Source organism: Eretmochelys imbricata, chromosome 13 (genome assembly GCF_965152235.1).
Source record: "Eretmochelys imbricata isolate rEreImb1 chromosome 13, rEreImb1.hap1, whole genome shotgun sequence".
In the NCBI taxonomy this organism is placed as follows: domain Eukaryota; kingdom Metazoa; phylum Chordata; order Testudines; family Cheloniidae; genus Eretmochelys; species Eretmochelys imbricata.
Window position 1 is genome coordinate 28,751,366 of NC_135584.1, and position 12,789 is coordinate 28,764,154.

Consider the following 12,789-nt stretch of genomic DNA (forward strand, 5'->3'; position numbering starts at 1 on the left):
TCCCAGAAACCCAGGTTACTAAATAAAAGGAGCACACGAACGTTAAAATAATGCATGTTTTTGGAACATGGCATTTTGATTTCTTTTACATTTTCCTTTCTTGAAGTTATAAACTATCATGTGTCTGATCATAAGAGAACAGTGCAGACAGCTCGTCAAGCATATTAGTAGTACATTGTTTTGTCTACTGGCCTGCAGTGGTTAATTCCACACTCTCTGCTGGAATAATCATTGTCCCAGTCGGTATTTCCTGGGGGGTTTGATGCACCAGGTGACCGGGGTCCAACACTGTTTTGAAACTCAGATGAAATATGTGAAAAGTCCTGTGTGGGGAGACAATAAAAGAAGGGAAGAAAAAGTTACACCCATACAAACAGGCAGATAAGCAGAAGTTCTAGTTAATGTTTGCCTATGCATGTCCAAATATACTGCCCAGAAAGTATGGGCAGAACCAAGCTAAGACGAGCGTTAAACATGTGCATAATCTCACTGAAATCAAAAGAATTTGAGCATGTGCTTAAGAACAAAATGGGAGAGTGGAACCATTTCAGAATGATCCCTGATACAAGGACAACATTTACTTCATCTCACTGTTTCTCTCCCATGTTTTTAAGGGCCTCTCTTCTAGGGAGAGCTTTGGTAAACAGCTGCAGAATATGCAACGTGATGAAAGCCTTTGCATCAGCATTCTGGTAATGAAAGCCATTTTCCCATCTCAAGTGCGGTTCTCTTTGCAGTAATACATTAGCCTGTCCTAATGTACAGTAACAAGTTAAAGAATATCCACACAAGCAACATTCTCTCCATCAACTGTCATGGCTGGCAATTTAACAGGAACTGTGGGAGTTCATATTATCTGAAAACCTCTCATGGTACTGTGTGTGCATGGGTGACCTAATTATCAAATGTTAGGGAACAGATATTAACAATGGAATCAAGGCAGCTACTTGACTGAGAACATGGCTTCTCCCGAAACATTCATTTTTGGTATATAAATTGCTAACAAAATATGTGGAATTAAGCTTTAAAAAAAAAATCTGTGTCCAACCTTGCCTGACACCTCCATTTTAAACGATTGCCATATGATTGTCTCTTATCTCCACCATGGGGTGAGAGCTACTGCTGACTCTATAAGGTGGCCACCTTTGCTTACACAGCACCACACCATGCCAATATTGAAATTATTTGCTCTGTAAAGAGCGTTTGGGATTTCTGGAGTATGCAGGATATTGCTCTCTTGGATAGGATGTCTTTTAGTAGCCTGAGGGAGAATTTTGTTACCAAGGCCCATTTCATATTATATTTTTTCCCACTACTCTATATGCCAAGGTTATCAAATGATCTTTTCTCAAAGTTAGTCCTGAATAGGATGGGCAGAATCATGGAAAAAGCCTTGTTCATTAATTACATTATTTGATTAATTTTGTGAAACATATCTAATAAATAAATGATTCGACAAATTAGTCAGTCAGGTCCTCTGGCTGGGAGAAAAATGGGGTAAAAGATTCATCAAATAAGTTGTCTGACAGCTGTGAAATTCATAGAGCAAGTCCTTCATTATGAATAGTTCACCCAGCTCTAGTTACATGGGAGAATCAGAGACTCCTAGAAATTAGAGACGGAAACGATCTCTTACGTCATCCCACTCATCCCTAGCCAATGCCAGAGTGTTCCCTTTAGGGTATATGATGTACTTTGTACCATTGCCGCCCATTCATCCAAAAGCTCTCTCCCCTCCTGGTTTATTTTCTTCATATCAGAAACCCATGACTGGCCACTCTAAATGTGGGCGCACAGGCTGAGTTTGGACATTGCAAAGAATGGTTTGTTCATCTTAAGGTGGGCAGCCTGCATATGAGCACACAATACAGGAACTACTTTGCTTTCATGCAATTCAAGTTAAGCCCGTTTTTCATCCTTTCAGATCTTCTACCAAGCAAGTGAATTGGGTAATTTTTCCCATTGCTGGGAAGACACTGCAAAATCAATCATATTCCATGAAACGCTTGGTTTTTCCCCTCTGCATTTTTTACTTATTTTCTCTTCCCACATGCTAATCTTTGGGAAAAAAAATCCTACATTCACCTCTGTTGTTATCCCAGGAGCTTTCATCCTTTATTTCAGTGCTGTCACATATGCTTTCTTTGCTGGATTTTCCAGGGCACTGCGTCAGATGAACAGAAAGCTCCGCTCTACCCTGCTAAATTCACCTGAAGCCCAATAGACAACTAGGGGACAGCTTGTCTTACAAGAACTTCTTCCTGGTACATCCTTGACTGCTATGGGAGTCTAAAGGCATGTCTACACTGCAGCCAGGATGGCAGATCATGGAGACATACAATGAAAGTCAACAGGATTTATGCTCCTAAGCCGCTTACTCCCTTTTCAAACTCCCACCTTAAAATGTCAGACAAATAACAGAGCTGGGAGGTAACAGAGCCAGCGGCCATCTACAGGAGAGTCGCATGGCTAAGGAGTTGACAATGGAATACTTTCTTAGAGTGACATCTTTGCCCAAAGTGCCAGATTAGTACTGTCATGACCTAGAAAATCATTATTAGTAATAGGCTCCACCAGTAAAATGAGAAACTTAAACTGAGAGTACAGTCTCTGATGCACAGCAGATCTTGCTTTAAAAATGTGTTTCCTTTTAGACTGGTATTCAGGATCCAGGCCACTCACCTGCTGCCCTGGAGGTGAAGCGTTCATTGGGGGCTGTACCTGTAGTGCCATGGAAGGAGACAAGATGGATTGCTGTTGGACCTGCTGCATGCTGAGTGACTGGTTGAGGAGGGAGCTCTGTGGGTGATGCAAAGACAGCTGCTGATGGAGAGGAGGGCTGATTTGGAAAGAAGGAGGTGGCGAGGCACTGATGCTGGGCAACATGGGTTTGGAACTGAGGGTTCGGGAGAGGCTGGGGTGAGGGTGTCCCCGGTAACTCTGCAGATCTGATGGGGACAGGAATGAGCCTAAGCCAGGATAAGGCGATGAGGCCTGCGGTGGCATCGTATACATGGGCTGTTTTGGTGGTATCATTTTGGAAGGTTGGTTGGGTTGGGTGCTTTTCGTCTCACCCTGGTCAGCAGAGCTCTGAAAGAAAACAGAACAGGGGTCAAGTGAAAAAGGAGTTCTTTAAATGAAGAAAACATCATCATCATCCACCTTTGCCTGTTTCCTCACAGGCACTCTGCCTCCAACTCTCCCACAGTGAGGATAGTGCTCAGGATTGTTCTGTGTTTGTATAGCGCCTGACACAATGGGTCCAGGTTCGTCGCTAGGGCGCCTCGCTGCCGTGGTACTACAAATAATTCATGATACGGTAATAACAACAAGCTCAGACACAGGTTTAAACCCAACATTAACACACAGTTACCACGTGGCTCTCACTGACTCAGTTTTATTCCCTAAAATCTTGCAGCAAAAGTCATGTTAGTTTCTCTGATTCTCTTCCCCACCTAATACCTCCAGCCCCCTCTCAGACTGGCACCATCACCTACTGCTCTCAGCATGTCACTGATTCCTTCCCGTTAAAATCCCTCCATGCTGATTCTAGTCTCCTCTGCAGGCTCCACAATACAAAGGTGCACAGGTAACACCTTCCTTTCCTTTGTTCCTCCTCCCGTCCACCCAACTCAAGCCAGCAGGCCTGTAAAACCAGACTGACAGCAATATCCAAAGCCAGGAAAATCAAGCCCAGTACTCAGCAGTGGACTCCGAAGCGACTGGAGCACGAGGAAGCCAAACTCCTCAGAACTGGTGCCTGCCTGCTGTTCATTTTTAGACCCAGAGAGATGGGTGATAGAATCGCTTTCTTTTCCAATTAAAAAAAGAATGGCATTGTAACATGCTGACTTCTTCATCGTGTGCATTCCTGCAATCCTGACAGGGCTTCATAAAGTACAACGCAGGAATGGCCTCATTTTGGAACAAAGAGGACTACATGGGATATTTTTTGGCTTAGGCAAGCAGGGTTTTTCATGAGGGCTTTATAATGTAACTAACAGTTTCTTTCTGCCAGAGAAAGAGGGAGCATTGCCTAATCTGACTTTCACCCAGAGTTGCCCTTCTGCAGACCGATGACTTTTGGATTAACTGAAATTAAGAAAATCTCTCTCTCCCGTCCCCGCCAATTAACTGCCCACACCCATCTCCCTGGAAAGAGCAGCATATTAGAGAAAGAGGGAGCATTGCCTAATCTGACTTTCACCCAGAGTTGCCCTTCTGCAGACCGATGACTTTTGGATTAACTGAAATTAAGAAAATCTCTCTCTCCCGTCCCCGCCAATTAACTGCCCACACCCATCTCCCTGGAAAGAGCAGCATATTATAGCAATAACTTCAGTACATTTTGTTCCCTGGAAAAGACTCTTATTCTGTCCCACCAAATGTGGGTTCTCACTGCTTCTCAGGATTGAGCCCAACAGCTGTTGCTGCAGTAACACAAACAGCCCTAACATCTCACACCTCAGACACACTCCCAGTACTTCTGCCATAACCTCAAGCCTCTCTCGCCCCACCCACCCCCACCCTCCCAAACCAAACCGCTGCTGCTGCCGTACATAAACCCTTCACAAACCCTGCCAGTGCTCCCCTGCACTCAGTCGCTAAGTTAACTGCCTTATGTCACTGCCTGTTGTCGGTTCAGGGCAAGATCCTGCGAGTTGCTCTAGGCAGACTTAGTGAGAGGCTGTTAGGCCAGGCAGAACTTGAAATCTATTAGAATCAAAACTGCCCCTCACATACAGTCACTTTTCAGCTGCTCTGACCCTGACAGTTACGAACGCTACAGTGTGTGTGTTTGTATGATGGCTTTGTTCTCTTGCTGCCCATCGCATCCTCCTCTTTGATCCTGCAGATCAGTCAGGATGCTGGATTTGGGACATCACATTATCTTCCATGGTAACTGACTGTGATGCAATCAACTAAGGCTTAAGACTTCGGTGCAGGACCAAGGAGGAGAAACTGGGTTGGGAGGGAAAAGGCCCTAATATTCTTACAGACACAGAGCCACATGCATAGAATCCTGCACTGCATTGGAATTTTGCAATTGACTTCAAATGGTGCATAAACACACACACAAAAGTGGACATAAAAGTTGCACATGTCCACACCCACAGTAACTGCAGAAGTCCAGTGGTGGTTCTTAAAGGCATCTTGTCTCGGTGTCTGCACGTAACAGCACTGCACTGGCTAGGGCCCTGTACAGGAGTGCTAGAGCCTTGCATAAAGAGTCAGATAAATTACTGACTGTCAGATGAATCTTGTTAGCTCCAGTCAGGATAGAAATGGGGTTGGAGGGGATCTCTGGGGCAGAGGGAACTAGGCTGGGAAAGATGAGTTCCTGCAGGGAAACTCTAGCAGCAGCTGTGCTCAAAGAGAACGCTAGGCTGAAGTCTACATTTTCTTAATAATATAGTAATACTAGCATCAGCTCTTAGCCAGCATTTTTCATCGGTAGATCTTACAGCACTTTTCAAAGGAGGGCAGTATTATTACCCCATTTTACAGATGAGGAAACAGATGCACAGGGAGGTGAAATGATTTGCCCAAGGTCACCCAGCAGGCCAGTGGCAGAGCAAGGACTAGAACCCAGGTCTCCTGAGCTCCAGAGCTCTATGTACTCGGCAACATTGCCTTGTGATTTGATTTACCAATAAAACTAAGCCCTAGTAGGAAGGTCACCCGGGATGATGCAGTGTGTGTAGACTCTATCTGGAGCAGGATTGGGCCCCCCCTGCAATATCCCCTTGTACCTCCTATGCTTATTTGCATACAACAAATACTAAGTTTCTCTAACTGCAAATACCTGTTTACTTATCTGAAGCAACAGGCAAGTTTTTAAGGCACATACCGACACAGGAAATATCTTTGCCTCTAAATGATCTCATTTCCACATTTATTTAAATGTGAAACTCACTCTTTGAAACTCCAGCTCTCTCTAACCCCTCCCCCACACAACAGTGATTATTGCTTTCTTGCTGTATGCACCGAGATACTGCTGCACTGTATTAAAGGCAGCACGAACAGCATTCCAAAATCAGAATAGCCCGGCAAGCTCATACTAAATACATTCAGAGCGGTTATGAATCTTTTTAAACACTTAAACCAGTGAAAGGGACTTAGATTACTTCCTTTTTGACCTTTTCGCCACAGCTCTTAACCTTCAAGTGTGGCTCGGTTAACTCTGAGGCAAGATGCCTTGGTGCTCGCTGCACAGCATGACATGTGTAGCTACTCCGGTTGTAATTACATTCCAGTTTAAGCCATGCAGGGTTATTTTTAACATGAAGTATAATTCTGCACAATATTAACGATAGGCTGACATCACTAAGCTCTCAGTCTGACACAGTCTCACTCCCGGGGGCTATCAGCCCATGCAAGTTTAACAGGTTTCCATGCCAGGCACCCTTGTCATTGAAGGCAGTCCCAATTCTTAAAGGAAAGCGTATATTCGGTCCCCTCCCTCTACACCTTCAGTAAGGGCAGAAGCTTAGTTTGGTCCTTCACTGTGATGGCGCCCTCTGCAGGAAAGGGCCAACTGCTACACCTAGTTCCATTGCCATACAGTGGACAGGTCACATACTACCACAATTGGGAGAGAGGGGGGAGAGAAGTCAGGCTGATGTCCTATATTTAAGATTCTCCCGCTGTGGTTTCACAAGCGGGTTGGGCTTCTCCCTGGCTGACTGTCGAATGCATCCGATGAAGTGAGCTGTAGCTCACGAAAGCTTATGCTCAAATAAATTGGTTAGTCTCTAAGGTGCCACAAGTCCTCCTTTTCTTTTTGTGAATACAGACTAACACGGCTGCTACTCTGAAACTAGTCAAGGAAAGACATTTATTGGTGATTTGTCTCTATGCCTCCCATCTTCTACAGGATGTTGATGAGGATGTTCCGTTTCCTTGTGGACCTTGTCAGCTGAAGCCACGTGCAGCGTTTGAGTCACGTTGATGGGCCATGTAGCTGAGCCGTTGCTCCTTCAGAGTTCTGGCTGGCTGAGCGATGTGCATGTGTGATGTCAGCCTGCAAGGGCCATAGACACAGCATAGAAATCTGCCTCTGCTTCTTGTAGAGTGCTAGCCAAAATAGAGATGCACTACCATGGTGCAGGAAGAGAGACAGCACTGATAACAACCACTGAGGGAAGGCAGTCCCCTGCCAGCAAGGTGCTAGCAATGGAAGATACTTAAAAGGCATCATTCAGAGTATGAGAGTTGGATGTTTAGCCAAACCTTTGAGATCTTTCCCATCAATCCATCCCCATTCCTTGTTCCTCCCACCCAGGTCTCCTCCCCTTCCCATGTGAACCTGATTCCAAGTCCTGCTACTATCCTTCTTCAGCATGGGAACACTTGCCTCTAGCTAGTCTCAACCACCCTAACTCTTGGTTAGGCCCTGCTCATAGGGTCCCTCTTGTTCCTCACATGCCAGTGGCTACTTTCCCTCAGTTAAAAGAAAAGGAGTACTTGTGGCATCTTAGAGACTAACCAATTTATTTGAGCATGAGCTTTCGTGAGCTACAGCTCACTTCATTGGATGCATCTGATGAAGTGAGCTGTAGCTCACGAAAGCTCATGCTCAAATAAATTGGTTAGTCTCTAAGGTGCCACAAGTACTCCTTTTCTTTTTGCGAATACAGACTAACACGGCTGTTACTCTGAAATCTTTCCCTCAGTTCTGTCCTTCTCCATGCCCTTTGCTAACATTCTCCAAACACCACTGAGTCTCAGCAGTCTGTCTCCCTGAGTCCAGGCTGCGCACAGCATCGCTCAATCTGATACCCTCTTTCTGACCTGGGACACCTCAGAGCCCATGTGACTCAATGACAGCCGACCTGAGACCCAACCCCGCAGAGATGGCCAGAGCTGCTGAGAACCCACAATGGCTTCATGTCAGAAAGTGCACAGGGATGTAAAGGGGATAGAGTCACTGGGTACAGCGAACAGAATCAAATTTACTGTATGAAACCATGAAGGTATAAAGGGGGCATGAGGAACACCCAACCAGCAGAAGGAGATGAGCCAAGATCTCAGAAGTGTGATACTAATGTCCTGGGACCAGTGCTTAATTTGTAACAAGAGAGGTTCCTGAGCTCAGGAAATTTTTTTACTTTCATAACTGAAGCAGCAAGGCCAGAGGGGCTGGGGCTCTGAACTGCCAAGCTGAGAGGTGGCAGGGCTCAACCCCTGGCACAAATTAAGCACTGCCTGGGACCTCACTGAGAGTGACATTTATATACTTCCAGAACTGAAAGTGGCAGATCCATTCTCTCTCTCCATCCTTTCTCCTCTGGACTGGATTCCTCCTCTCTAGCAGAGAAGGTTGTTTTTATTTTTTACTGTTGCTGTTGCCATGTGTTATTTACCCAGCTCACAGCTGTTATGGCACTAATTAGCTATTTATTTCTTCACTGTTTGGGACGGTACACTTTCCTGTTTTCTAGGAATTCATTCACATTCGCTTTTAACCTTCTCTCCTAACCTGGCATGGGGAAACAGCACCCTTCTCCCCTTCTTGAATGCACCGCAGACTTCTGTTTCCATTTAGAAGGTCTGCCTGAACTGCAGACCTATCCATTAGATTACACCAAAGTAAACTCTCCCTAGCACTGCGCTGTGCACAAACCTAAATGGAAGAGAAGAGTAAGCACAGAGGAGCGGGGAGGAAACATTAGCACCATTCCAATGACAAAGTACAGGCACTTTCCCCTATAATGATGGTCCAGAGAATCTACTGCCTGCATATAACTCCCCTCCTCCCAGATCCAGCCCTGTTCAATGGGGCAAGAATAGCTGCAGGACAAAGAGAATCTATGTTGTTTCTATGGAACCTACTGCTGTGATATCGGCGCTCCTGTCTTGTCCCATATTGTGCACTGACCTGGTAAGTCACAACCCAGAAGTAACGCTACCTGGCGGGAGGGTTGATCCTCTGCCCCCGCTCTCCACTTCCACTGATGTTGCTCTACCTCCACTCAACTAGCATCTGGAATTGCATCCCGAGTCTACTACAGCACCCAGGCCACATCAAGAGAGAGAAAGGGAAGCACTGGGTGCTTCCAGGCATTGAGGCCAACAGGTGCTACTTGAGGACTAAGCTGGATAGGCCAAGGGGCACCATGGGGGGAGTTCTGGTGCAGGAAGAAGCCGACTGCCCTCCACACCATAGGAGACCACCCCAGATCAGGAGCTGTAATGGGGGAGTGAGGTGGGTGGAAGGCAACCTCCCCACCTGAGTGATGCAGAGAGAGAAATGGGGAAGACAGGTTGGGAGGAAAGGAAAGAAAGACAGGACTGGCTGGGGTGGGGAAGAGAAATGGGACCTGGAGGGTGGTCTGCAGAGGACAGACTCAGGGGAGGGGAAACTAAAACCTTCTCTTCCCAGGGAGCCAAAATAAACAACCACCTCAGAGCCCTGTAACACTATCACACCGTGGGCTCTGCTCTGCAGATGGCTGTGCTGATCCTTCAGGACTCTTTCCACGCAGTATGAACCTGTGCCCTCCAGAAGGAGTTGCTATTCCTCCCTCACACAGCCAAAGTCTCCTCCCTGCTAGTCTGGAGGTGTCCCGTGTGCTTTCACTGGCAGCAGTGTGAATTCACAGTAACACCACCGACACCAATGGAGTGACTGGGTATTCACACTGCACAGGGCGCTGGACTCACAGCCGGAGCCACCAGCAGGGCTGAACTGATAGCTCAGCACATGTGGCTCCAATCCGGCTACTTAGCCCAGCTCCAAAACAGTTTAGGGCTCACCTTGCCACCCCAGCCCTTTCCAGGAGTCAGGAGCATCACTCGCTGCAGTGCTCATGGCCCCTCTTCATTCAGGGGACAAGAGAAGGGGCCTGGGATATGAGAAGGCAGCCACTGGGAGGTGGACAAAGTCAGCATACGTGTTCCCTCCTCCCCATGGACAGAGATGCCCACTGACTGCGGTGGTACCTGCTGATAAGGACACAGATGGTAAACAGCAAGATGATCAGTGGTGAGCCAGGAGTGGAAATTGGGGAATACACTCACATCTGCAGGTTGTATCTAGGAACCTTACAGACCAGTTCCTTTCTCCTCTCTCAGGAATTAAATCCAGCAGAAGGTTCTTCCTTCCTCTTACTTTGAAAGGCAAACAGTGTCCTGATCAATGGCCATGGGCACTCAGACAGACATGCTGAAGAGGGTGTACGGCTCACACTACCATTCTAGGAGACACTGGCAAGTGAGGGGGGCACTGGGCTTGGGCGTTACTTCTGTTCTGCACACTCCCATGTAAGGCCATGAATTAATGTACTGAGAGTCCCCTAAGCTGACTTTCCTGTAATGGGTAAGAAAGTCTCCTGTTGTGGGCATGGAAGGGACAAAACCTCCAAAGAGTTATAAAACCACCATAGCCGATCCTCAGCTGGTGTAAATCCATGGACATTGCTGCCCCAATTTATACCAGCTGCGGATCTGGCCCATTATCTTTAGTTCCTTTTGCAAAATGTCTGTATATTGCAAATCCTTTTGCTCGTCAGCCTATTACCTGGAAGCCAATTGCAAGAGTGGTGTAAAGAATCCAAGCACCATGCTCTGGAATGGTGTAAGTGAGCGACAGAACCGGGTAATGGAATCAAATAACATCTCACCTTTGAGCGATGTCAACGTAGTGCTGACAATTCAGCCCCCTCTGATGGGGGGGCGGGAGGAACCAAGACAAAATGGAAACCTATCTAAAGCTGCAAATCAGTTATTACTCAGTGTGGTTACAGAGCAATCCAACTGCAGTGAGGGATCATGGAAGCCCTGCCTTCAAACACTCCAATGTGCCATAATAAATTAGATCTTATTTTGGTGTGTTAAGGAAAAAAAATTGGCACCCACACTGCATTGTGTATGCTCAAGTCGTGCTGCAGAGCATTTCATTTAGCTCTTCCAGAAGGTATTTAACACTGATATTAGTTTTGATAGCACGGTTACAGTGTATTTCTTACAAACTTGCTCCTCCCCAGAGATTTCCATGAGTTCCAGCTAATTCATCATTGCCACATCCATAGAGACGCATGTATGAAACACATTGTCTGTTACCTTGGAAACCAAGCTGGCCCTGTAGGCTGCCAGAGCCTTTAGATACTCCTTCTTCGCAGCTTCTGTTTTCCTCTTATATGCCTGAAAGGACCAAACAATGAATAATAATTAATAAAGCAAAACAGGGTGCTGTCTGGCACTGCTACATCTCACCCTCCTCAGATCGCCCGTGTCTCCACTGGGCTGTATTGCTTTGTTACAAGGAACGGGGATGGGGCCTTAAAATACAGTATGCAGGAAAAGCTGATTTCTCACTGAGGTGCTGCTGCCAAGGGGGCGGGGGAGGGAGAGAGAGAAAAATTTGCCCCAAACAAACCCCTAGATCTGAACACCCTTAGATGTTGGGGAAGTTGGGGCGGGACCTTATCTGAACCTTGCTAGATATCTGAACCTTGCTAGGTATTTGTACGTGCTCATTGCCATGGTATCTGACAGAGTGGGTTGGGGAGGTAAGGACAGCCTCTCATGGCATAGTTCAGAGAAGTCTGTGTTCCTGGTGCATGCCAAAGTGGACAGCCCTGTCAATGGAGCAAATCTATTACAAAAAATAGAACCCCATCAGGGTTCTATGCTGACCATCTGCCCTAGCCAGAGACCTGTTTCAGAGAGAGGTGCCTTTTCACTCACCCTTTGATTCATGGCCACCAGGGCTGTCAAGCTGTGGTTATCTGAATGAGTGAGATTTTGTCTATTTCATTGAAATACATGGGAAAAGTCTTCATGGTAAGAGTGAGGGTCATGGAGTCAGGGGGAGGAGGTCCGCTGTCGCTGACGCTGGTGTGCAGTCAATGGAGTCAATCCATACTGTTACCCCGTGTGTGAATGAGAACAGAATCTGCTCCAGGTACTTGAAAAAGTACCAACAAATTAATTCAATATAAGGAAGCCTCCCAACACTGCAAATTCCAAATGTTCAAAAATCATGAGTCAGGCCCCCCAAAATAATGTTTAAAATCATATTTAAAAATCACAACATTTTCAGAAATCCTAAATTTTGGGTTCTTTTTCTTTGCCTTCTGCTTTTGAGTCTTTAAGGCTCATGTTTTCAATCTTTTCTCTGCAACCTTAAGGGCTAGACACTTAATTTTCCTTTTCAAATGAATGCGGAGATTCGCCATGAATTGGTGCTTTGAGAAAAACACTACATATCCTGAGACTCAGCATCACTAAATGGAGCTTTGCAGACTTTAACAAGTCTGATATTTAGTCTCTTTCTACCATAAGAACAATTGTTTTACTGTAGCTGTATGGTGCTGGGCTAATTTTCAGCTCAGAATGACACTCATGAAACCTTAGTATGAAGTCAATAGGCTGCAAGGAGCATAAGTATTAGTAGAATCTGGTGAGCTGTTCGTAGAAGTGGCACAGAAATACAGCCCTGTCTCATGCAGGCCAATTCCCCAATGGCCCTCAAGGACCAAACTGGAACCAGTTAAAATGATCAAGTGAGAAAAACATTTTCAAATGAAAGAAAAATTTGGGCAAGGGAGGAAATTACTGAAATAAAATATCTACTAACCTCCCGTGTGAAACCCAAATCTCTCATCAAACAAGTCAAAGTTAACTTCAGTTAGAACAGATTTGAATGCATTTAACTCTTCTTTCAAAACAACAACTTTACAACAATAAATATGCTGATGTCCACAGGGGATTTTCAGTTCTTTTTCGCCATGTGTTTCTATCATGGCATCATGTATTATAGTCAAGTAATGTAAATGACCAAGG

General features: G+C 45.8%; 1 protein-coding gene across 3 annotated transcripts in view; it reads right to left on the reverse strand.

The window, feature by feature from the left end:
- TOX2 (TOX high mobility group box family member 2) overlaps positions 1-12,789 on the reverse strand; it is a 261,370-nt gene that overhangs the window by 10,717 nt on the left and 237,864 nt on the right. For all 3 annotated transcript variants that reach the window (XM_077832419.1, XM_077832417.1, XM_077832418.1), the window contains 3 exons: positions 11,065-11,145; positions 2,683-3,090; positions 193-323 (listed from right to left, as the gene is read on the reverse strand). In XM_077832419.1, the coding sequence (XP_077688545.1) occupies positions 193-323; positions 2,683-3,090; positions 11,065-11,145 (620 nt within the window). The remainder of the gene's footprint in view (positions 1-192; positions 324-2,682; positions 3,091-11,064; positions 11,146-12,789) is intronic.